This window comes from Glycine soja, chromosome 9 (genome assembly GCF_004193775.1).
Source record: "Glycine soja cultivar W05 chromosome 9, ASM419377v2, whole genome shotgun sequence".
NCBI lineage: Eukaryota > Viridiplantae > Streptophyta > Magnoliopsida > Fabales > Fabaceae > Glycine > Glycine soja.
Window position 1 is genome coordinate 40,958,154 of NC_041010.1, and position 26,504 is coordinate 40,984,657.

The 26,504-nt window shown below is 30.2% G+C and overlaps 3 protein-coding genes across 3 annotated transcripts; 1 reads left to right on the forward strand and 2 right to left on the reverse strand.

The window, feature by feature from the left end:
- Positions 1-12,014: 12,014 nt before the first annotated feature.
- Positions 12,015-13,051, reverse strand: LOC114367622 (mannose-specific lectin CML-2-like). The gene has a single exon (XM_028324805.1). It carries the CDS (start codon positions 13,038-13,040, stop codon positions 12,189-12,191), a length of 852 nt encoding a protein of 283 aa, XP_028180606.1. The 5' UTR covers positions 13,041-13,051; the 3' UTR covers positions 12,015-12,188.
- A 1,465-nt stretch (positions 13,052-14,516) lies between these two features.
- Positions 14,517-15,562, forward strand: LOC114425424 (agglutinin-2-like). The gene has a single exon (XM_028392351.1). It carries the CDS (start codon positions 14,527-14,529, stop codon positions 15,340-15,342), a length of 816 nt encoding a protein of 271 aa, XP_028248152.1. The 5' UTR covers positions 14,517-14,526; the 3' UTR covers positions 15,343-15,562.
- A 2,323-nt stretch (positions 15,563-17,885) lies between these two features.
- Positions 17,886-18,889, reverse strand: LOC114425453 (agglutinin-2-like). Its single transcript, XM_028392384.1, has one exon. The coding sequence runs from the start codon at positions 18,863-18,865 to the stop codon at positions 18,050-18,052; it is 816 nt and encodes a 271-aa protein (XP_028248185.1). The 5' UTR covers positions 18,866-18,889; the 3' UTR covers positions 17,886-18,049.
- Positions 18,890-26,504: the final 7,615 nt, after the last annotated feature.

Sequence of the window (26,504 nt, forward strand, 5' to 3'; positions counted from 1 at the left end):
TTTGAAAAAATTAACAAGTATTTGTTCTGGTATTTTCTAATTTAATAAAACTTTAAAATGTAAAAATATATATTTAAATATATAAGAAAAGAGTGTGAAGAGAGTCGTCAAAAGACACATCATAAAAAAAGTATGATAAGACTTGTCTTCATTCTTGACACTAAAAACTCGAGCTTATTATAATAATTAAAATCATTGGTCAAATTTGCAAAATTCAAGCATATATGTATTTGATGAAAATAGATGCCTATATTTAAGTCCTAGTAACAACCTTTTTAAATATCGATAAACACTTGACAACAGCTATTATTCAGTTAACAAAATTGACTAAATTTTTGTTTTCATTGATTGTGAATATATGTTTTTGTTAAGGGATTTCGTGTCGTTATACAAAAAGGACGGCGTACGTACAATCAAATTAGTGGAATGGTAACAATTTGTCAATTGATATAATTAAACACCGAAAAACTTCTAGACTAGCTAATTATATTCCAACAAGTCAAATAGAAGCGTTTGGTGCATACCTAATTCTTAGTGTTAGAAAATAATCCACATGTAGTCATTATTAGAATTAAATGACCTACTTCTTATTCTTCTCAAGTACTACACGATATCGTATTAGGGTATGGCAAACGTAAGAAGACCTATATAATTAGAAAAATCTATTTGGTTTTAAATTTTCTATCCCCTACGTGAATTATAGGTAAGAAAAGCCTACAAAGTTGAACCTGCCCCAGTTTCAAAATCATCAGAACCTATATTGGACAAAAGCGAATCTAAATTATTGCGAACCCAAGCCTTCCCATACGATAGTTCATAGTAGCCAGTATATCAACCTTCATGTTAGTTAATACTCTACAGTACCCTATATATATATATATATATATATATATATATATATATATATATATATATATATATATATATATATATATATATATATATATATATATTTCTTCACCTTGTGTACCTAGGAGGTTGTATTAAATACTCTCTAGGAAGATGACTATTGACCAAAAGATCAAAGTGGGACACCAGCCTATAATGCTATTTCCTTTTCGATATATCTTGGCTTCTTTGGCATATAAGAAAGCGTTTGGCAAACTATAACAATCAAAATTAGTTATATACATTTTACAATAATATATTGATGATTAGTTTTAATTTTTTTCTAAAGGTGTTGTTTAAAATTAAATTGAATTCGCATATTAGCTTAATTTTAGATAAATTGCGGGTACATAGATAATATAAAATAAGACTATTAATTTTTATATATTACTAGTTCTAACTTAAAAAATATATTAAACAAGAATTGATTTTTAAAATGTAAACAATTACATACGAAACAGGAAATGGATACAATTCATGCTATAGTATAAAGTGACATGTTTTGTTAGTTAGAAAGAGTCAATGAATCATAGTAGAAGAGATAGAGGACAAGTGATAAGGCATGGAAAAGCATCGGCACTTAACAATTAGCACCCGTCAAAATCTTTTGACTTTTTTTTTAAGAATTAGCTAGGCAATGGTAAATGGACTTGGAACATAGCGGACTCATTTACAAAGTGCTAGACAGTGCACTTCTTAAGGCTAAGTCTCTGTGGGTGGGTCTTCATTTGCTAAAATATTTTCTTAAATTTATGAATAATTCTATATCCTTATGTATCATTCTCCTACAAATTCTCCTATTACCCTAGTAAGTAATAAATATGTTTTATATTTTTAAGACATTAATGTATTTACTTTTTATTTAATATTTATTATTAAAGCTAGTAGAAGGATTTTTGGAAGAATTTAGTTAGAAGAATATACATTAGTCTAGGTTTAATTTATTCCATAAGATAGCATTGTTATCTCTTGTGAGGCTATTCTTTTTTACTAAATTATACAAATTTTTCTTAAACTTTGAAAAAGTTACACAAGGCACTCCTCTGTTTTCACCAATTATTCCCCCTCCCCTTCTGTCAATGTGTTAAGTGACAAGTATTAATAAAATTGGTAAAACTTAAAAAAGTCATTTATCTCTTTGTGTTATTTCTGTTGTATTATTCTCATTTAACACTCTTATTTTCTTTGAGTCAACAATGCTAATTACTGAGGGGACACCATGTAATATTATATTTGATAAACATTTAGGAATTTTTGTAGGTTTTAAAAATGAACAAGAGTTTTGTGTAATTCATTATTTTTAATGTATATAAACTGGAATATTTTGCTTTTAAAAGTATTAAAGTATAATACCTTTTTTTAAAAAAAATTACCTACATGATGTAAAGTTTTGAAAAACCAATTTCTAACGGCCTTTTCCTGACAAAAAAATTGTAGCATTTTCAACCATGTTATAAATGTGTAAAAGTTGTCAGAAATTGACTGAGAAAGTCAATTTATACAAGTAAAATCTTTTTTAAATAACTCAAAAAGCAAAATGTACCATTTTAATTTTTATAAAAAAAAAAATCCTCTGCAGACAGCACGGTAATGGATTGACCACGGACTAAAAGTCATTCCTTTTGCCCAAATAAAAGGAAATGACTCAAAATTTTAATTCAGCTAGAAGGTGTGAGATATGGTATTTTTTTAATCCGCAGATGTGAGAAAAGTATCAAAACATTAATAATAATTTATGCATTTGATTTAACCAACAGTTACATCTCTTTGATAAATATGGTATGAATTTAGTCCAAAATATTTAATTATAAAACTTTTAGGAACGATTTAATTATACACACATGAAATACAGAAACAAAGTACTCCACATAGCAAGATTTATAAAAGATAAATAAATACATAGTAAGAGATAACTGAGCTACGACGTACCTGATTTATATATGCAACTAAATTAATTATCCTCTGATTTCTTCGCGGACGTAATTCTATTTTCTTCTTCGCAATAAGCACTAGCGACTACTACAAGTCTACAAGACTACAACGCTGGCACTGAATCACAGGCAATAAAATCAGTAAAAAAAAAATGTTAACGATTGCGCATAGTTAACAAATAATAAAATTAAGAGAGAAAATTATTATTCTTTTCAATTTGACTAACTGATAGATAAGAATAAAATTAAGGTTTAATTGCATCTTTTTACTCTTAACGTTTTAATTCTTTTTGCAAATTTTATCTCTAATTTTCTAATTTAACAAATTTTACACCCAACTTTTAAAAACTTAGCAAATTTTATCTCAATCACTTTTTCATTACTAAGCACAAAAATTGAAGGTAAAATTTGCCAAAGAATAAAAATTGGGGTAAAAAATACAGTTATATTAGAAATAAAATGATAGAGAATAAAAGCCACAAGTTTCTTTAAAGTTTAGGATAAAATGTGAAATTAATTTTTGGAGATAAAATTTATCAAAAATTTAAAAATTAGAAGTAAAAAATACAGTTAAACCTAAAATTAAATTTCAGTAAGAATATAATGTTTTTATTTCAAATATTACTACGAATTCGTGTATTTTTTTATTATACGTGTCCTTTTTGAGAAATAATTTATTTAAGTTGAAAAAAAGCTCTTTGCTATATATGAAAATTGAAATTCAAAGTTTGTGATATCATTTAAGGATCTATTCATTGAGTTTGGATATATATATATAACTAGTTTATTAGAAAAAATAATTTATTATATTTTTTCATCACGAAAATATAAAAGAAGTAAGCTTCTCTCACAAATTAAAATTTATATCCACGTGATAAATATTTTTTCATTATTTAATTGTTAACAAACTTAATTTTTTATGAATTTCTTTAAAGCGGGGATAAAATTTCTCTATTAAAAAATAAATAGACTAAAATTGTGAATTAAAATAAAAAGGGTTTTAGCCTTCATTTTTATATATCCCACCTTGAAAAATATTTTTGCTTCAACTTTTTGTATGGAACACAAATATCCTTCATAAAAAAACAATTTGGTTGAGTTGAATTAAATTATTTTTTTATTAGTGAGTTGAATTAAATTATTTTTTTATTACTAACTTGAATTAAATTATAATAAACGGAAAAAAATTATCTGTAAATATTTAACATAACATAGTTGCGTATCAAAAATTCAAATTTCATATCATTTGTTAAGTATTAAATACAGAGACTCTTAAACATAAATAATATTTTATTTCTTTAAATTATTCCATACAGGGACGGTTATTATATTTGGATTCTTTTTTCAGAAATAAGAAATAAGAATAATTTTCTCTTATATATCAAATTCAAATCGGATTCTTATTTAATTATGTATTTAACTTTATATATCTCACTTTGAAAAATATTTTCTTTCAATTTTTTGTATGGAGTACAGATATCCTTCATAAAAAAATAATTTTGGTTGAGTTGAATAAAATTAATTTTTATTACTAAGTTGAATTAAATTATTATAAATGGAAAAAAAATTCTCTATAAATATTTAAAATAGTTGCATACTGAAAATTTAAATTTAATATCACTGGTTAAGTATTTCATACAGGGACGGATAAACATAAATTATATTTTATTTCTTAAAATGTTAACAGTTGTGGTTCTTAATTATATTTGGACTTTTTTTTCAGAAATTATAAATAAGAATAGTTTTCTCTTATATATCAAATTCAAATCGGATTCTTATTTAATCATGTATTTAACAAGAGTGGGTGATCCGTGCACGGGTAAATAGTATTTATAATATTGTTATAAAGTATTTTAAATATATAAATATTATATTAGTTTTATATTGTAGAAACTATCTATAATAAAACTCTTTTTTATTTATTTCATCATAAATTGTAAATTATAATACTTTTAATTACTAAATATCCATTATAGATATATAGTAAATTAAATACATAACGGAATATGATTTTTAAAATATAATACATGAAAAAAATAAAAAAATTATAACTACGTGTTAGATAAGAAAGTAATTTAAATAATTATTTTGAAATGTTTCAATCAATCTAAAGTGAGAGTTTTCTATAATTTGCTATGAAACCATAAAAACTTAGTATAAAATGGCAGTGAAAAGCATTGAATAAATATGAAGAAGAAAAAATGTAAGCAATGTTTAGTTGCATAGCCAATTAATTAAGAAAAGTTTCTCACAGTTTCATTGTTGTTTATGCTAAATTTGAATAACAAAATTATTAAAAGAAATAAAGAAAATATGTATCTGCCATTTTTCTATTCGATAACAAAAAGAGTGGCAAAAAAAGAACAATTTATAAATTATAGAAATAAATTAGTAAATCTAAAATACCTATGTCTTTATCATCCATCGATCTTGTATAGAGATAGAAGCGTCTTGGACAAATCCACATCCCTTTCTCTTCAATGCATGATATTGTCATCTTTCTATCTCTTAACTCATGTGTATGCTGTTACCCAGAGCTGCAATGTATAGGTTAAATAAAGTGAATCATAACTGAATATATTATTATAAAAAAATATGAATTAATTGAGAGAAAGATTTTAGTGTCACCGAGAGAGTGGAATACAGAGAGGACCAAAGGAGAATGAATTAATAGAGTTGGGGAAAAGGGTGAAAAAGAAGAGAAAGAAGAAGTGTGAAAATGGGAGAGGAAGAGCTTATGATATGAATTTTGTTTGCAATGTAAATTTAAAAGCAAAAAGGAAGAAATAGTGTGTATAGAAGAAACTATTGCACCAGAATTTAATTATTTTAATTGTGACATCAATTTAATTGATTGATATACTTACAAATTGATATTGTGACATTAATCTTAGTGAAAGTGTTATAATTTTTTTTAAAAAAAAGGTAGACAACTATTAAAAATATGATTTTTATCAATCAATTATTAAAAATCGTTATAATTATATTTATAGATTATGAATTTTTTTTATAGGTAGTATGAATTATAATAGGAATCATGACAAAATTACAATATAAATACAAATATAATACAATTATAAATATTTAGGGTAATATATTTTTATGAATTAAAAAAACAAAAAATATTATCAATATAAGTATTATTATTATTATTATTTCAAAACCAAATTATTATAATTTTATTAATTAATTAAATTTTTGAAAAAAAAATATTCATAACATAAATTATCAGTGAATTTATATATAATGATGTACAAATTAATTCAGCAAAAAAAATCTACAAATCATTAATTTTGTGGTAATATTATATTGAACAGATCACCTAACAATCAGATATTTGAATTGAAATAAATGACCATTAATTCAAAAAAATGAAATATATTCTATTTGCAGTTTTTCAATTCATATTTATTTTAAATGAATTTGTTGTATAGAGCTTACGAGCAAGCCATGTGTAAATTTCATTTTAAGATTATTTTTATATGAATATAATATAGATAGATAAATTGATACTGTGACATCATTTTTAGTGAAAGTGTTATAAATTATTTAAAAAAGTAGACAATTATTAAAAATATGATTTCTATCAATCAATTATTAAGAATCGTTATAATTATATTTATAGATTATGAATTTTTTTATAGGTTGTACAATTTATAATAATAATCATGACAAAATTACAATAGAAATAGAAATATAATACAATTATAAATGTTTAAGGTAATATATTTTTATGAATTAAAAAAATAAAAAATATTATCAATAGAGGTGTTATTATTTCAAAACCAAATTACTATAATTTCACAATTATTCCATCAATAAAAAAGAAATAAAACATATTATATGTGTAGTTTTCCATATTTAATTTAATTTAAATTAAATGAATTTATTGTGTAAGGCTTATGAGGAAGCCACATGAAAAATTCCTTTTTAAGATTATTTTTGTATGTATATAGTATAAATATATTTTATATAGAGAAAGATGTCTATGCACCGTATGTAAAAGGCTTTACACAAGTAATTAATTAATCACATTAACCACAGTTTGTTACATTACAATAATTCTTTAATTAAATCAAACAATAAATAATTTTAAAAAGGAAACAAAGCAAGAATAAGAAAACAATCAAAATAATCACACATTTTTTTTCGCATTCACGAAGACTCACTCTCTACATAACCATCACACCCACATTTCTATTCTCAACATGTCTTATCTTCATGATTCTCTCACCTTGGTGTTGTTGCAGCACCCACAATTTTGTTCAAGCACCCTCTTGTTTTCATGACTCACTCATTGTGGTGTTGTTGCAGCATCGCACCGACGGTCATTTACATGCACTTTCCATTGTTGTTCGGCCTTGCACACCAATATTGCATTCATTATAGATTTGAACAATAATTTCATCTCGTACTTTGTCAATTGCTTCTTTATTCTTTTATTTTCTTTGTTGTTGGTGTACATTCTCTTTTATATGATTTCTATAATAATGCAATGGGGGGATTTTTAGAGCTATGTGTGATTATTTTAATTGTTTCTTGATTCTTGTTTTGTTTTCTTTTTAAAATTATTTATTATTTGATTTAATTAAAGAACTATTGTATGATATGGAAAATTGTGATTGGTTGTTTGTGTAAAGCCTTTTACACCAATGGTGCGCAAACATCTTTCTCTTTTATATATTCCATTTTGAAAAATATTTGGTTTTAATTTTTTGTGTGGAGCACAAATATCCTTCATAAAACATAATTTTGGTTATGTATAATACTCCGACAGCTTTCTAAGTTTCTAATTTCGTTTTCTGGCGCTGCTCCTCAATTTTCATAATTTCACAAGACAGCAAGTGTTGCCCTGAACGTTGGACTCATAAGGTCTATGTGAAGGGTATAGTTGTCTTTCAAGAGAGGATTATGAGGATGAATTTTCCAAAAGCTTGTATCATTTGAAAGACAGGCTTTAAAAGAATTAATGAGTACTTAGGAAGGGTATACAAGATTCTTACTTAGGAGTAACACTGAATTTAGCATTTTGAAAGAATTAAGAGTACTTCGGTATATTGTACTGGAATATATATATATATATATATATATATATATATATATATATATATATATTAATTTAAACAAAACTTTAAAAGCAGTCTTTAATTGAATTTGTGTATTTTAAATATATGAATTAAATTTATTTGGAACAAAATCTTCTCATGTGACACTTCTCTCATGTGAAATCTCAGCCTTTAATTAATAAGAGATAAATTTTAAATATTAAAAAAAGACACAAGATTTTAATGGTAATGAGAACATCTAAGTAAGAATCACACCTGTACAATATATGTTGAATAATTAAAAAGTGGCCACCTAACTAATTATGTGCATATTATTGTCATCTAAATTACAGGAAGAAAAAGAAGAAAAGGAGATCGGAAAACGCTATACGGACCTGTGCCTCTTAGGAGGACTTATGGTGCACGTAGGGCTTAGAAGGGAAGAAGATGTTGATATGCTTTCCGGAACATTGAGACTCCTACACGTAGGTATATATGCCTTCCGGAACATTGCAACTAAGTCATTATTCAACCAATACTGAATATTTAACTATGGTCAACAATTTCATTCAAATATTAACTAATTTAGTATAAAGTTATGATTGGTTTGTTTGTTAATGCATAAAAAATAATAATAACTGTTTCTTCTGTAAATATAATTTTTTTCTTACACCGATATAAAGTCGAAAACCGTTATATTTTTCCATGAAATCAGGTTAATTAATATTCTCCTCTCACATATTCATACACCTCTCCCACCTTGTGATTTTTTTTTGGTATAAAATCAGGATAATATTTTTTTAGGAACATGTTAATATATTTTCTGAATTTAATTACTTAGTTAATCGAAGAAAATCAAACCTTTCGTTATCATCCTTAAATTTACTTAGTTAATGTTAAATACAATAAGATATTTAAAATTTTGCAATAAAATCATTTATATTAATTAGATTGTGTTCACAATAATACAACGGAATAAAAGGAATGTTGATAACACTTGCAACAACATAAAATGATTTATTTTGTATTTAAAATATACTACAACAATAATAAATAAAAATTATGTACCTGAATATTTTGAAACAATAAATTTTTTCTTCAATTCCATGAATATTTTATGCCTATTCATATTGGAATCAATCTAATTAACTGCCCGTCTTCTTTTTAAGTTTAGACACTAAACTTTTGTTGAGTTTTTTAAATTTTTGTCTTGTGCACTTTGCTCTTAAAAAGTTAAGTATTGCATACCCGGACTACGATGAACAGGACGAACTAATTAGATCTTAAGGTTAATTCATTACTATAAAAAGGGTTTTCTAGTTAGTTAAAATAGATATTTTACGTCAGTTATTAACTGTAGAAGATGTCATAAAAAGTTTAAATTTTTTTACGACGGTTCAATAAACAATCATATTAAAAAAAAATATCATTCTAAGATGGTTCTTAACTAAAAATCGTCTTTGAATGATACCTTTTTAAGTTGATTCTTAATTAAGAATCGTTTTAAAAGAATACACTTTTTAAAACGGTTCTCTAAGAACCATTTTAGAATGTTTTTTTTTAAATTAAAAATATAAAGTATTTTAAGACGATTTTCTAAAAAAATCATCTTAAAATCCTTTATATTTTTATTTTTTTCAAATGCATTTGTGATATAACTATTCACATCATTTACTGTATAATTTCTTGAATTTATGCCAAGAGTGCACCCATTACCAAATGTACCTTGCACACTATTTTAAGGCTTCCATTTTGTCCACCGTAATAGAAATAAATAATAATCACAATTATACTCGTTAGAAAATAACAACATAACAACAGTATCACAAAGAAATGCATAAAGGAGTGATGATATTATGCAGAGAACTTTGTCCACTGCAATATTACAGAAAATTATCAAAGAATCGCTCTTCAATCACAATTAAATACATTTAATTTAAAGCATAAAAAAATAGACACAAATTAATTAATTTAATTTATATCACTATTGTATTAATTGTATCAAACAATAAATTTGAATTGATTTTGCGATATACATAATAATCACTACTACTATCACTTGGCAATGTAATATCACTATCACTTTTATTATGCAAAACAATGAATTTAAAATAAGTTTTATAAAACATTAAATGGGAAGGCGTCACTATTAAACCCGTTCATCTCTGCCGCCGTGGTCGACAACCCGAGCGCCGTGGACGATCTGTCATTCCATTTCACATTCAATCATTCTTTGGATATTCATGCACGTGTCTGCTAGAATGTCAAGGCCATATATATATGCTAGAATAAGCAGTAAGAAGTTCAATCATTCTTTGGATATCTATGTTAACGATAATGACACAATTAGCTATATAACTAAAACTTAATCTTTATACATACCAAACATATATCAATTATGTTAATGATACTAGTTGCATTTGGTTATATATGACATAGATATATTAATTAACTATCTCTAAAACAATCCTATTATACAAAGTCGACCAAAAAATAAAATAATTAAAACTTAAATTTTATATCTACCAACATTTGTTATTAATTTCTTAAAGTAAGAAGGTTACACATGTTAACAAAAAAATCTCATATACCATTCTTTTTTTTTAACATAAAAAGTCGATCTTTCTCAATTTTTGTTTTAAATCTTACTTTATGTTGGATCTACTATCTTCTTAAAAAAATCCATAACTAGACCAATGCCCTTTTACCCTCATCATTTTTGTCCCTATTTTCACGAGAGAAAAAAAGAAGACTTCTAGAACTTTAAAATGATAACATTTTTACTCTTACTATAGCTCAAAATAACTAGTTTAAAATAAACAAGAAGAAATGATTCAAGGCATTCTTTATTCTCCAACAAGCAATGAAAGTCACAATTTTTTGAAGAATAGTTGGAGCCACAAGCTAATGCAATTGCTTTGTTATTTTTTTCATAGTTCTTCAACACCATTGGCATATCCTTGAAATTAAGCCTCTTCTTTTGCAAACATTTTCTTCAATTCTTGCACTTGTTTATCATAAAGACGAATTCTTTTCTCATGTGATACAAGTTTTTGCTCAGTTGCTATAATCTTCTACTTTAGCTCCCCTACTTGTGAAAGATAAGGATTAACCTCCACAGTATTTTCAGAACCTTGGTTTAAATATTTTGACAAATCGTCATCCCAAACCCAAAATTTACACATTTTATCTTCTTGCACATTATACAACAATCATTAAAAATCTTGAAATATAACACAATAGAAATCAAAACACAACATAAACCAGTTATGTCAAAAATAAAAATTTCTTACACTCCACTCCTCACTTCGCCCAAATATCTTATTTGGATGATTTTTGGTTCGAGATGTTAGTTGAATTGCCAGCTTATTGCACCAACAATGAACACATAGGGACCCGAATAACAAAGAAGAAGCTCTCATATGCATGGATGTCATTCTCTTTTCTAGACTAGAGGACATTCAACTTGCATAAACACCCTCAATGAAGCCAACCGAACAATATATGGAGGTGAACCATCGTGAATCTTAGACCGCTGGACTCTTCTTCTCTATCCCGATAATCAGCTTTAGGGGAAGAAGGCACAATCGTCTTTCCATTCTCAAACGACAACGTTTTCATTTATAAGGAATCCTAATCTTCTATTTTTTGTTTTAATTTAATTTTAATATGATATCATCATGTTAGACGACATATGATCAGCTTATGTGTCATATTTAATTCGACGAGACATCACAGGTAACTTGTTGACAGTAGAATTAATGAACATATCAGCAGCTAATGGATCCTTTTTAATGGTAGAAACCACATACAAAGTTTTTTCAAATACTAGAAACTTATCGCAAAGAAAAAATTTATGAAACAAATGTAAAATTCAGATATATATAAGGGATAAAAAAATATATTTAAGTTTAAATGATATAAACCTGATAAAAAATGACATGCATTAATAAAGTGTTTAGAATAGAAAGGTGACCATCAAGTCAATACTTTATTTGATTATCAATTGTGTTTCCTTTTTCTTAGCAGCTCAGCGGATGGCATGGATTGTGTTTCTTATTGGGCAGTTGCATTCGTATGAGAAAGCAAAACTAGTACTCTAGAATGAAAGATAAAACCTCTTGACTTAAGAATTGAATAATGCCAATGGTTTAATATAAATATAAGGAGGATATATTATTAATGAAGAAACCACTCAACCAAGTGACCAACAACCATACAATTATAACTTTGACACAATCCACAAAGGGACGAAACCTTTTGATTTTATTAAAAGCAAGCGATGGATATAATCTCCTTCAATCCCGAAAGCTGCTGGATCTATCTACAAGGCTGCTTCGAAAGACCAGTTAAGAATGTCATGTGTTTCAACCAAGTCACCAGTGGAGGCAGAGAAACCAACTCTGATCCATTCGGGCAAAACATTCCTCAAATCAACAATAGTAGAGACAGTGGCATTCCTATTGTCAGGGTAACCCACAAACACACTCAAGCTCTTGGACTCGGAGTTATAGTTCAGGCTCGCATGTGCTACAGCGTTATCAGGTTCAAGTTCACTAGGCCATGGCACAGTTGCCACTGACTTAATAGAGTCAACATCAATTCCAACATGAGGAGACTGGTTTGGTGAATTGGGGTCCCAATCATTGGTGAAACTATCAAACTCAATAGCCACTATTTGGTTTTTGGAAGGGTCCAGTGCAGTTTCCGGGTTGAAAAGTCCAAGATACCCTCCACTTGAATTTTTGGGGAAGTTAAGGTTGGCTGGTGCAAGAAAGAAGGCAAAGCCATCACCACGAAGGGTTGAACCCTTAGGGTTCACGACAAAGGAGAAGCCAGAGCTGAAGTCAGCGAGTTCTCCGTTGTTTTTGTTCCAGAGGTGTATCGGTGTGACATGCAATGCTCTTCCAACACTGTGTGGGACCGGTTTGCCAAGTTGGTCGGTGTTGGTTAGCCTTAGTGCCCCACCAGATACTGAGGCATTGCCCAACAAAAATACGTTTGGGTCATCTTTGTCGAAAAAACCGAAGCCGAAGCCAACGGTTTCGTATGCTGACATTGGGGATGGGGGTTGTTGTGAATTGACACTATGTTGTAGCAAGAGGAAAGGGATGAGGAATTTTATAAGGGGACTTAGAGATTGAAGGAGGTTAGGTTTTGAGTTGGAGAAAGCCATTGTGTGATGATAGATGCAGGAAGTAATGTGAGAACTGAGGTTATATATAGGTCTCTTTGGCCAGCTAAGAAAACAAATTAGAATAGAATTGCCGAATAATACGGCATGCAGCTCGCATAATATGGTAAGTTTAATTAATTATTGTTGCCGTTTGCCAACTAATTATGGTGGAAAATCCAAAGGAATTCTACAAAAGTTTGAATATACAAGTCCAAAACATGATGGTCAGCAAAACTTTGGATATCTCTCTGCACTGAAAATGATCAGGTTATAAAATAAAGATTTGAATATATTAGAATATACTCTGGGTATTGGTGAGAAATATATTTGCAAAATGCATGAAAGCTAGTCATCATTGGCCATTACAACAAAAACAAAATAGAAGTCATAAGTATATATAGTGTCAAACATATATTATATTTGTAACACCTTGTTTATGTGGTTATATTTAACTTGTATCTTTCAACTTAGAAATTTTTGCCATCTGTAAACTAGTTACGTTATATTATTATACCCGTACAGTACATTCCATCATATATTTTGATACAATATGCAAATCCTATGCTACCGATGCATGGATGAAGGATGTAAATGGGATCAGAAAAATTATCGTGTTAAATCGTTGTACTATATTCAAGGCCCCTTTGTGATCTTATATTTAAAATTGAAAAATTATAAACACACAATAACCTTTTTTTATCTCTTTTTTTTTTCATGATTTCATCACATTCATCAATTATATCTTCTTTTTTTATCTTTTCTCTTTTTATTGGTTACTCTCCTCTTTCCACACAGTCCACACCAGAATGGGATAGACATTTGTCACGACTCTTTAAGGACGAAGCCGTTTACACGATATTTTACGGGTTGGCAAAAATCATTCATAAATTATTTAAGTAATATTATTTCAACTCAAAAGTATATGGATGTACTCCTTATTAACCAAAAAAATCCGTGCGCGAAAGCAAAATTTCATCTCTAATAGAAGACTAGATAAATTAGTAATTTTTTAGACTAATATTATTTCAACTATGAAGTTTTTAAGTAATTTTTTTCTTTCTTTCTATGTTCATTCATTTTATTTTACATTTTTATTTTTTTCTCTATTTTTCTCTCTCTCTATTATAGAGTTTATTTGAGAAGGGTTTTTTTTATATAGCTAGTAACATTACTTTTTGGCATACATTAATTGTTTGAAACAAACCAAATCTCTCCAATAATTAATTCAAGGACAAAAAGAGATGTCCAAAAACATCATGACAAACATATCTCGGACTAATTAATTAACCTTGATTATTTATTTTTCATAGGAAATCTTCCTCGCTCTTTTCGCCTATGCTTGACAGGCCAAACTATGTAATTTCCCTAGTTTGGCCAAATGTATGCTGTTTAATTATTTTCCTAAAACATCCTTCAAAACTCAAGGGCCTATAAATAGCTACATTCTTCCCTCGTTCTAAGCATCATCATTCACAACAACAACATAATGGCCAACCATGCAGCTCAAAACCCTTTATCTGTTTTCCTTACGACCTTCCTCTTGCTAATCACCAGCGCCAAATCAGACTTATTTTCCTTTAACATACCACGTTTTGAGCCAGGTGCTTTAAACATACTACTCGATGGTAGTGCCAAGACAACAGGTGGAGTGCTACAACTCACCAAAAAGGACAAAAGCGGCAACCCAACCCAACACAGCGTTGGCCTCTCTGCATTCTATGCAGCACTTCATCTCTCCGACGCAAAAACCGGGAGAGTCGCAAACTTCGCCACCGAGTTCTCCTTCGTCGTGAACACAAAGGGTGCACCACTCCACGGCGACGGCTTCACCTTCTATCTTGCATCACTCGACTTTGATTTCCCAGACAACTCAAGTGGTGGCTTCTTCGGACTCTTCAACAAAAAAACAGCCTTCAACACTTCTTTAAACCAAGTTGTTGCTGTTGAGTTTGATAGTTTTGCAAACGAATGGGACCCTAACTTTCCACAGTCTGATTCTCCTCACATAGGAATTGACATCAATTCCATTAGGTCCGTGGCAACTGCGCCATGGCCACTTGATATTCAACCACAAGGGTCAATAGGAAAGGCACGCATAAGCTATCAATCTTCCTCCAAAATATTGAGTGTCTCCGTGGCTTATCCAAATAGTCCTGTGAATCTGAATGCCACTGTTTTATCGTATCCTGTTAACTTAGGGGCTGTTCTGCCTGAATGGGTCCTATTCGGTTTCACTGCTTCTACCGGTGACTTGGTTGAGACGCATGACATTCTTTCATGGTCTTTCAATTCCTTCTTGTAGAGCATGCAGCACATGTGGGAGAAGAGAAGAGAATAAAGTGCATGTTGATAGAATGATTGAAAGTCTCTTTTATGGTTTGATGGATGTTGTTAGCTAGTTGTTACTGTTGTGATGTTTCTGTCTCCGGTTTGCCAAATAAGGGTTGGTTTGAAATTATGAATAATACTTGTTTGCATTTTTGCATGGCCGCTACTAATATCAATACTTTCCGTTCATGTTACATCAATATCTGTTTTTGCCTATCTATTTTTTTTGTCTTTTCGGTGTTAGGAGTATTAAGAAGAGGGGATTGAGAATAATAGTAACTACTAACTAGGTTTGATATTGCACAAGTCAATTCAATTTGTTTATAAGCAAAAAGGATAAATTAAATTCACGAAAGTTTCTAAAAATTATGTAATCTAACATTCTTTCTCAAATTCATGATGCATGTATCAATAGGAAACATCAAAAGTTTGTTAGTCAAGAAATGAATGCATTGAGTGAAATGTGCTTTTAATAAACAAGTAAGCAATTTGCAAAGAAGAAAAAGTGTAAGATAAGGTGCTGAAAGTAAAAATGTTTCTTGGGCACCCTTTAGGTGTATATACCTTAAGAGAGGTAGAAAGAGAGAAAAAATAAATAGTTGATAAGATTAATGATATGATGTGATGTTGAGCAAATGTCACTACTAAAAGTGATGTTGAGCGAAATGTCAATCAATTTCAATGTGTTTTATTCATTTGTGGATAATTGATTTGCACAACAATTATGTTATCATAGAGTTGGGCTAGAAAAAGTGATGTCTACATCAGCAAAATAAATGCAACCAAACTATTTCTTCAACAATGGATGCTATGACATGACACAACTAGAAAGAATAATTTTAACATCGTCTCTTTAACATCAGTTTTGATAAAAAAAACTCAATGTTAATAAAAGCGCGGTAACATATTTGTAAATTACATGAGTTCGTTAACATCGATTTTTCAAAGATTGATATTATGTTTTAATGTTAACATCAATTTTTCAAAAAGTGATGTTATGTTTTGATGTTAATGTTGGTTTTCATAAAAATGGACATTGGTTTTCCCATATTAAATGTTCCACCCTCTTCTTGTGCTCACTTTTATCCAGTGTCACTCTCATCTCATCTTTGAACCCTTATTTCCAAACCTTGCGACTCCAAACCTCACGTGTCGCAAGCTTAACTCCTTCACCGACTTCTCTAAAATCTCCTCCTTTGACGACCTCGGCTTCATCATTTGCGGCTCAATGGGCCACATTGCTGTCGACGTCATGATCGTCCTCTCCCAGTCCGGCTTCTAAGTCAACTACCTCATCTTCATTTCCACTACCCTCGCTTTCCTCTCCAACAACAATACCACACCACTTCTTTTAGGTTTCACTCCTAAAATTTCTTGGATGTTTTTGTTTTTGTTAAGAACAAGCCCCATTTGAAAGTATTTGGGGGTTTGTCGGTGTTTTTCTATGACATAGGTGTGGCAGTGTATGCTTTTGAAGGAATTGGAATGGTTTTACCTTTGGAAACTAAGGTGAAGGATAAGCAGAGGTTCGGTAGGGTTTTGGGTTTGGGGATGAGTTCGATTTCAGTGTTGTTTGATTTATTTGGGGGTTTAAGGTACTTAGCTTTTGGGGGAAGAAACTAAGGATATTATTACCACTAATTTGGGGCCTCGGGTGATTAGTGTGTTGGTTCAGTTGGGGTCTGGGATGAACCTGGTGAATGAGGTGATGGAGAGACGGTTCTACGGGTCAAGGTATTGCTTGTGGCCGAGGTGGGTGATGGAGTTGGTCATAAGCTTGGTGGCGCTTTTGGTGCCCAATTTTTGTGGATTTTTTGTCCCTTGTGGAAGCAATTCTAACATATATCGTATATTAGGATAATAATGTGTTGTTGTTGTATTATAGAAGTCAATAAAATTCATATACCAATTTGTAATTGGATGAAAGTGTGAACAATCTTGATTAATTTGTTTTTTTGCTCCAAACACAATTGTTATATATTCTCACTTTTGACATAATTTTGTTCCTGCAGAGAGTTTCCTATAAAAATGGGAAGGCTTTAAGCTTTAAATATGGTAGCAAACAGTTCAAAAAGAAAGGGGGCCTGGCAGCTAGAACTGCCACAAGCAATGTGTTCCGTAGTGCTGGTTACAAGTTTATTGACGGATAGGAATTCAGTCGCATAGTATATTATAATCCGTCGTTGGAAATGCATAAAAAGTTGTGTCACTTTGTGATTGTATTAACTACTGATCCTTGTGTGCCTATAGTTTTATCGCAATTAACGTCGCTATCTCCTAATTATGGACATATTTGTTTTCGGTGTCTAAATCAGTCACTAAACATATTTTGGGATTAAATTGTTTCGTCGCTAGATTCAGTGGCTATTTGGGTTTTTTTCCATTAGTGCGTGTAAAAGCAAGTTAATCACTGCATATCTCTCAATAACCTTATAAAAATATGTATATATATTTAACTAGTGAAATAAAATTAACCATATTTTTATAGTTAATCCCTTTTTTGGAAGGTGGAAAAAATGAGTGGAAGATAATCTTTATTCAAATTTTAATCCAATTCCTTTTATGGAAACCCGAAATAGAAAACATCACATCAGTAACAACACCCATCAAACTATAAAGGAGCATCGATCATTCTCTCAACATGCATGCAATTTATTCTTTTCTCTTCTCCCGCATGTGCTCTACAAGAAGGAATTGAAAGACCATGAAAGAATGTCATGCGTTTCAACCAAGTCACCGGTGGCTCCAGAGAAACCGATTAGGACCCATTCTGACAGAACAGCCCCTAAGTTAACGGGATACGATAACACAGTGGGTTTTAATTTGACAGGACTATTTGGATAATCCACCGACACACTCAATATTTTGGAGGAAGATTGATAGCTTATTTGTGCCTTTCCTATTGATCCTTGTGGTTGAATATCAAGTGGCCATGGCGCAGTTGCCACAGACCTAATGGAGTTGATGTCAATTCCTATGTGAGGAGAATCAGACTCCGGAAAATTAGGGTCCCATTCATTTGCAAAGCTATCAAACTCAACAGCAACCACTTGGTTTAGGGAAGTGTTGAAGGCTGTTTTTTTGTTGAAGAGTCCGAGGAAGCCACCACTTGACTTGTCCGGGAATTCATAATCGATTGATGCAAGAAAGAAGGTGAAGCCGTCGCCGTGGAGTGGCGCACCCTTTGTGTTCACGACGAAGGAAAACTCGGTGGCGAAGTCCGCGACTCTACCGGTTCTTCGGTCGGAGAGATGAAGTGGTCCAAAGTATGCTGAGAGGCCAACGCTGTGTTGAGTAGGGTTTCCGCTTTGGTCCTTTTTGGTGAGTTGTAGCACTCCACCTGTTGTCTTGGCATCATCACCGACTAGTATGTTTCTAACACCAGGCTCAAAACTTGGGAAGTTGAAAGAAAATGAGTCTGATTTGGAGCTGGTAATTAGCAAGAGGAAGGTCATAAGGAAAACAGATATAGGGTTTTGAGCTGCATGGTTGGCCATTGTGTTGTTGTTGTTGTTGTGAATGATGATGCTTAGAACGTGGGAAGAATGTAGCTATTTATAGGCCTTTGGGTTTTGAAGGATGTTTTGGAAAATAATTAAACAATGCATTTGGCCAAAGTAGGCAGGGAAATTACATAGTTTGAGCTTCGTCAAACGTAGGCGAAAAGAGCGAGGAAGATTTCCTATGAAAAATAAAGGACCAAGTTTAGTCCGAAATATATATGTCTGTCTATATGTTATTGGACATCTCTTTTTGTCGTTGAAATTGAGAGATTTGGTTTGTTTAAAACAATGTATGACATTTTATTTTCAATGAATGAGATACAGCTCATTAGCTAGACTATAGTGGTCAGCTTTAAATTATAATTATGCGGCCAATTAAACGAGTTACTATACCTTGTTATGAACTAAATAACTAATAAAATATAATGCATGAATTGGTTGATTTTTTCACTATACATGTGGAAGAAATGGGTCATTAATCATCATTAGCCCATTTATATAAGCTAAACCCATTAGTTCCAGTTATTTTTAGAAAATCCAGCCGGCTATTAGTAATCAGGCCCTGGTCTGCTGTCTACTGTTTCGTGACAACAGCTAATTAGCTGCACAAATCAGTAGATTGTAAATACACCAATTTTCTTTTTGATAAAAAAAGATCCCCTCTGCTCAAAATAAGTTCGACTAGATATTTTGGACATCATTTTTTGTCCTTAATTACGAGTGGTTGAGTTTCTTTCAAATAATGTATGCCTTTCTTTTAGAGATTAACAAACGACGATATTTTAAATGAATAAGATGCAGTTAATTTAAGTGGCATTGTAAATAACGAGAAAATTGTTCATCTACTTTACCACTATTTTTAAATTTTAAAAAATATATAAACAAATTAAAGAGAATAATAAATATTTTATCTTATTGAATGAGAAAAAAAACTAAAGAGATGAGATTTTCAGAATTAATGAAAAACTATGAAAATAAATTATTTATTTCAATAAAAACAAATTATTTAATGAATATGTATTAAATTTTAAAATATAAAAGTGAAATCCAATGATCAGGATTATTATAAAAATAAAGCATGGTTTAGTTAAAATGTTATCTTTAATTTGATATAGTGTATCCAAATTTAAATAAATAATTAAAATTAAATAAATCTAAGTAATTAGTATTGTTTATATATAAGGAATGAAATTACAAATAGAAAATTATATATATTATAACAGAAAAAAATTAACAATGTAACATAAGGAAGAAAATAGTATATACTCTTATTTGAAAGTGAGACGTAAAATTTATAATATAAAAATAAACTAGAACAATTAAACAAAATCTTTATCAACTTCTATCCTGTTATCAACTGATAAAATTAACTCTTTCATTCGTAGTTTTTTTTTTTTTTCAAGTTTCATTCATAAATTAATTAAGTTTTTGAGCAAACTGGTGGACAAAAATGGGGTCCTTGTTAGCCCTTATAAGACCCATTAATTTCAATTATTTATAAGTAGTCCAGCCCGTTAATTATCCATTTAGTGGAAAATCACATACCCAATATATGTTCCTGGTGATGACTTTTGTGATTGGACCTATTTTTTCATTATTTAAAGCCCTTTTCCCCTTTATGATTAAAAAAAAAAAAGATCAAGTCCAAAGATAAGGTATACAACAAATTGAAGTAATGTTGCTGAATAATAAGATATATTACTATATACTGTGGTGGAGCCCTAATGATTCTATTCAACTAAGGTCAGATTCTGTAGTGGAGCCATATTAATACAGTTCACAATGTCTTTTGCCCGTGATTATACAAAAGGAAAAGCAAAGGGAAATTACCAAGTTTGTTCTTCAATCCCTCAAAATTCTAATTAATCAATTGATCACCAAAGGAAAAGCAAAGGGAAGTTAACAGAAGCAGGACCAAAATGGTCACTTATCTTTTTCCCTTAAATTTTTTATATTTCCAACCCCCTTTTTGATGTTGATCGAAGTCCAAAGCAGTTCATCACCTAGATGCAGATATTGATCGAAGTCAATTAACATCTCAGTACCAAGAGCTTAGGGTATGGACGTAGCATGGTTGGAGTAAAATCACCCTTATAATACATCAGTACATAATATTATTTCTATTGAGAATACTATGGGGCCTTGATCCAAGAATCCAACCACTTATATCTCTTAAAAATACTAGCAGTGTCATTGAATTAGGTATGCATTTAATACATCTTATCACTTTGGTGGGGTTATTACCGACTTGTGCATAATACTAATGCATTTTACTATAGTATCCCTTTATTCCCACCATTCATGCTGGGAATTTTAGTAGTTTCGAAACCTTGGTCGACATTCAGAGATTTCAAACGAGTCCACAACAGACTTTAGATCCTTGATACGTCCATTCTAAAACCACCATCCAACTAGAACAGGGCACACATTGACACACAAATATAGTATTTATAAACATTTGTAGAGTATCAAATAGTTTAATAAAACATCAAAGAAGATAAGCAATTTCATAGAGGAACAAATTCATCATCTCCTCCCTTATGGATGCCAACTGCTATTGCATCTCCTTCCACAAATGCTTAAAACTACACCCACTGTTGTGCCTATATCTCGATCCTCATTTTTTTTTTCCTCTTGTAAGTGTAACTATTGTTGGGCCTGAACAATGCTTGTGCATGTTCGCCGAATAATTATTTGATATAAACACCACATCTGACTCCTTAAACATGACCAAGATTTCCTTAAAAGAAAAACATGGCCAAGATGATTCGGTATCCCTGTCATCATGAAGAGAGACATATTTCGGAACGTACTCTTTAGACCAATATTTTGTTTTTACATTCTGAAATGTTAAAATTTAAATGTTTTCTGGAAAGTACATTCCAAAATAAGATGGTCTTCCTATAAAGAAAATGATGATTAGGAAAACAAAAGCACTGGCTTTCGGTCTTCATCCAATCATTCCATGCTAAAAAACATAAAGAAAAATCCTTTTTTCTCACTCTAAAATCGTGAGTTGGAAATGTTGTATTTTTCAGAGTTAAAGGGTTCTAGAGGAACAAAACTATGTTGTATCACACTATCTTACCTATTAAATTAATTTTCAGTAAAGAATTGTAGAATGACAATGTGAAAAGCGCTTTTTTATACCAGTGATGGTCACAAAATTCTCTTGGTGTTGATTTTTTAAATTATTATACAGTGATAAATGCTTTCGTCATAGAAAATATTATTTCTATGGTGATGAATTAATGACGACTGTAATAAATTAAAATACAGTCACAAAATTGCCTTAGTAACACATTTTTAAATTATTAGTGACGAACATGTTAGTGTACACTATCATCATAGTGATGGCTTAGTATTCATTCTTTTTTGTTTAATTTACATTTGAAGTTAAAAGTATAACCTTTTTTATGGATCAATATTAGTTGTTAGATTTTATTAGTGAAAAAGATTCAAAGTCAAATTTCTTCCTCTTTCATTTTCTTTTCAACCAAAGTGAACTTTATAACTCTTAAATTAAACAAACCTAAAATTGAAAGAGTTTTGTTTTGATGAAAGTCAAATATATCGACTCCCATAGACAAGTAAAACTAAAAACATAACTAGTTGTCAAGCTGGTCTGCTAGCTAGTAAATCCTTTTTAACCCACTTCATGTAAATATCTTTAGCCATCACAATCATATATTTAGGTTGTGGGTGTGGCATAGTTTCTTGCGCACGTCTTTTGCTAGCTTTTGGATTGCAATGAAAGGCAGAGAATAAGTGAACAAACAACATTCAACATGAATGCTAGCTAGCTAGGTTTTTGAAAGGAAACACAGATGCCTTCATCTTCGTGGTTCACTTCTACAAATGGCTACTTTTGAGAATCATGTTGATGAACAGTACACGTAAATTGATGATAGATATGGCTCACATATGAGAATCATAATTGGACAGGAGAAGGGACATAAAATATTCATATGCAACTTACGAGAAAAAGTGATGTCGTCGTTCTCTGAGTGCCACAAATTTGACGAGGGTCAGAAGTATACTTACAAAGATAAAAATGCTAACATTAACATGTGTACTTAGAGTATTAATTAAGAAATTAAAACTAAGAAGAAATATTTTTATTAAAATATGTAAAATTATATTATCTATAATTTTTTATATTATACTGTAATTTTTATAATAAATATATATTTTTTTAATTTTTTAACTACTATCCTAAAAATACAAGTTAACAAGACGCACTTATAAAGATTAAGTTTCATGTGCTTCACTGATTACATGCCGCTAATTTCTTCACAAAAAGAAGTACTTACAAATTGGCACGATGACCAGTAAAAGCAGCATTTTCCAAAGCTGGAATAATTTTTAAACATGGAGTTAAAGTCTACTATCTTGCTAATTGGATTCCGTACACATAGCTGATCATTGACACTTGGCTAAATTCCTTAATAAGAGCACTCAACTTGCGCTAATCGATCCCGTAGTACACGTTACTTTAATTAATCGATGCCATCTTAAAAAATCCGGCCAGATCGAATCTTATTGGTGAATGAAATCGTGTTCACTGTTCACGTGGGTTCAACATATCTATATATCGAAAGATGGATATATTTGGAGACAAAGACCAAGCTTTAAGACCATTTGCACTTTACCTGGTCACTTTAAGCACTACAAATTGTACTATACTGTAGCCAAATCGAGTATTTTTGAACCGTTTTAAAGTTACTAGGGACCTAAAAACCATGAAGTATGTTTCTAAGTATAGTAGCGAGTGGGGATGTCCCAGCTTGTGACTCAACCATTTACGGGTCGCGCAAACAATGGTACGATTTTGCTCACCCTTGGTCTGAGCTCGACACTCGCGTGCGAAGGCTTCCCTCGATTGGCGAATAATGTTCTATGAACTGTTTCGTATGTGTGTGTTAGTTCGCTCAGTCACTTGAACTGGCAGTTTTTTTATTTATTATTATGCTACTAGTTCTGCTGCTGCATATTCCTGCCTAAGAACTAAGAAGACTTTCTTATATAAGTTAGGTTAAATTATAATTTTAGTTTTTTAATTATTTATGTTTTAGGATTTAACTTGATTCTTTGAGTTTAAGACTTATTTTTGTTCCTTTTAGTACTTAAATTGATCTTTTCGTTAGTTTTTACTAATGGTATCAATTTTGATTGGTGGAAAATGTTTGATAGACACTCAATGTGCTATCAACACCTAGAGAGAAAAAAAAATGATAGTTATGACATACCATTTATGATGTGATAGGAAGAAAGAAGAAAAAAAATAAGTGTTGATAGGATGTTTAAAATAAAAGATTATTTGTGTATCATTATTCTTAATTGACCTAACATGTCATCAAGTTGACCAAGTTAGTGTGATAAACTAATGAAACCAAGTTAGTGTGATAAACTAATGGAATGACCAATCTAGTGTGATAAACTAATGTCTCTCTTTGCAAATACAGAGTGTGAGATGTGTCCTGTTGTGTGGTGTTCACGAGAAGAAAGATTCTGGTGATTCGCATGGTGGTTTATAATGCTCCACAATTAAAGATCATAGTGGTGGCAACTATATAGACTTTGGCAATCAAGTCAAAAAATGTTTGAAAAAATAAGGAATGAGTCAAGTTGTTTGTACACTTAAGAGGGGTCATATATTTAGGTGCATTTGGCGGAAGAAGTTGTTGGGTTCGTTAAGTATCATTTGTGAGGTGATCACACGGTTAGATGTGCTTGGGTATTTGATTGCTTAAGTTCATGTGTTACATCTATTTCAATAATTCTATGTTAGGTGTAGGCATAGTTATTAAACTCTAGTTTTAAATCGAAAAAATTGTATAATTTTATGAGTTCGTGCGCCCCCAAAGAGTTAAATCGCACACAAGATCATTTTCTGACAGACTCAGAGTAAACTCGGTAGAATTAGATCAAATTCGGAAGAGCTTGAAGATGATGGAGATGAAGATAATGATGACAGTGGTAATACCGTAAATGATTTAATTAAAGAATTGATGTACATTTAAATTATTTCTATGTTTTTTAAATGCTTTTATTTTAAGAACTTATGTTTTGTGTTATATGAATTTATATTTGATTGGGTGTGAACTATGTTAGTTTATTGAATTATTGTTAATTTTTTTTATTTTGATTTATTTTAATTAGGTTGAAATATTTAGTTATGATTTATATACAGGAATATTAATATATTTTATATATTGAATAAAATCTTACGAGTTTAGATAAAATCATGAGTTTGGTAACATTGAGTATAGATATGGGTTATAGTCATTGAACTTGGTACTCTTAAGGCAATTTTTATTCGTCGAAGTCATTTGAATGTTTCAACTTGGGATAAATAAGGAAAGTTAATATAACCTTCATGATAGTTACTCTCAAGTTAATATTGCTTTAATTAAGAATTACTTATTTAAGAGTTAAAATAAATATTACCTCCATAACAATTCCCTAGGTCATAAATGTTATTTTAATTAAGCAAAGTTGAATTAAGAGTTAAAATGAATATTACTTCTATAACAGTTGTGACTCGCATGGTATTCGACAGTGTTCCACAATTAATTGAAGATCATAGTAGTGATCATGACAACTACATAAACTTCGATAATCAAGTCAAAAAGTGTTTGGGCTAGTAAGGAATGAGCCAAGTTGATGTACCTAAGAGAGGTCATCATATGTATATGCAGACTTAGCAAGAAAAATCATTGGGTTTGTTAAGTATTATGTGTGAGGTCACATGGTTAGATGCAATTGGATATTTGATAGCTTAAGTTCATGTGTTACTTCTATTCTGGTAATTCTGGGTTAGGTGCATGTATCAATTGTGGCTATTGAACTTGGTACTCTTAGAGTGGTCTTTATTCATCAAAGTTGTTCGGGTGTCTCAACTCAGGCTAAATAAGAAAAGTCGACCTCCATAACAAGTCTACTCAATAGTATATATGCCTTATTTATTCCTACTACTCGTGCTTCGGTTTGGGATCTTTTGATTAAGTTGGGGGACATGCATGATGGTTAGACTTTAATTTTTAGTTAACTCGTTAACTACTACGAATTTATGAGTCTCTTATATTCTGTGAGTTGACTCGTATGTAAACTTTTTTTTTAGTAAACACAGATTACACATGATACAAATTCGATAGACTCTTAAATTTACTACCGAATAAAAAAATCAAGTCATTTGAATTATTTTCTACATATTTAGAGTTTGACATACATTTATTTAATATATCGTTCCTGAATTAAATAACTCTCATCTCCAATAACATCAAATCATCATTGTCCAACAACGTCAAACCAAGTGATATATACAACACATTTCTATAATTTTCTTGTCATAAAAAATCTTGCATCATAACTATCTCTTTATTATTTTTTTTAATTTAATTTACTAATTGTAATAAAAGGATTTATGTCTGCACAACTCGCAAGTTTATATAACTAGTAATATTAATTTTTGACACATTTCAATTCAAAGTTGAAATAATAATTTGCAATGCATTCTCTTTTAAAATATATATTTTTTCATCCACAAAATTTAAACTTTATTTAAAAAAATCTAAACGTGCTTTTATTCGAAACATCACAAAGATCCCATTAACTGGTTAGTAACTTAGTA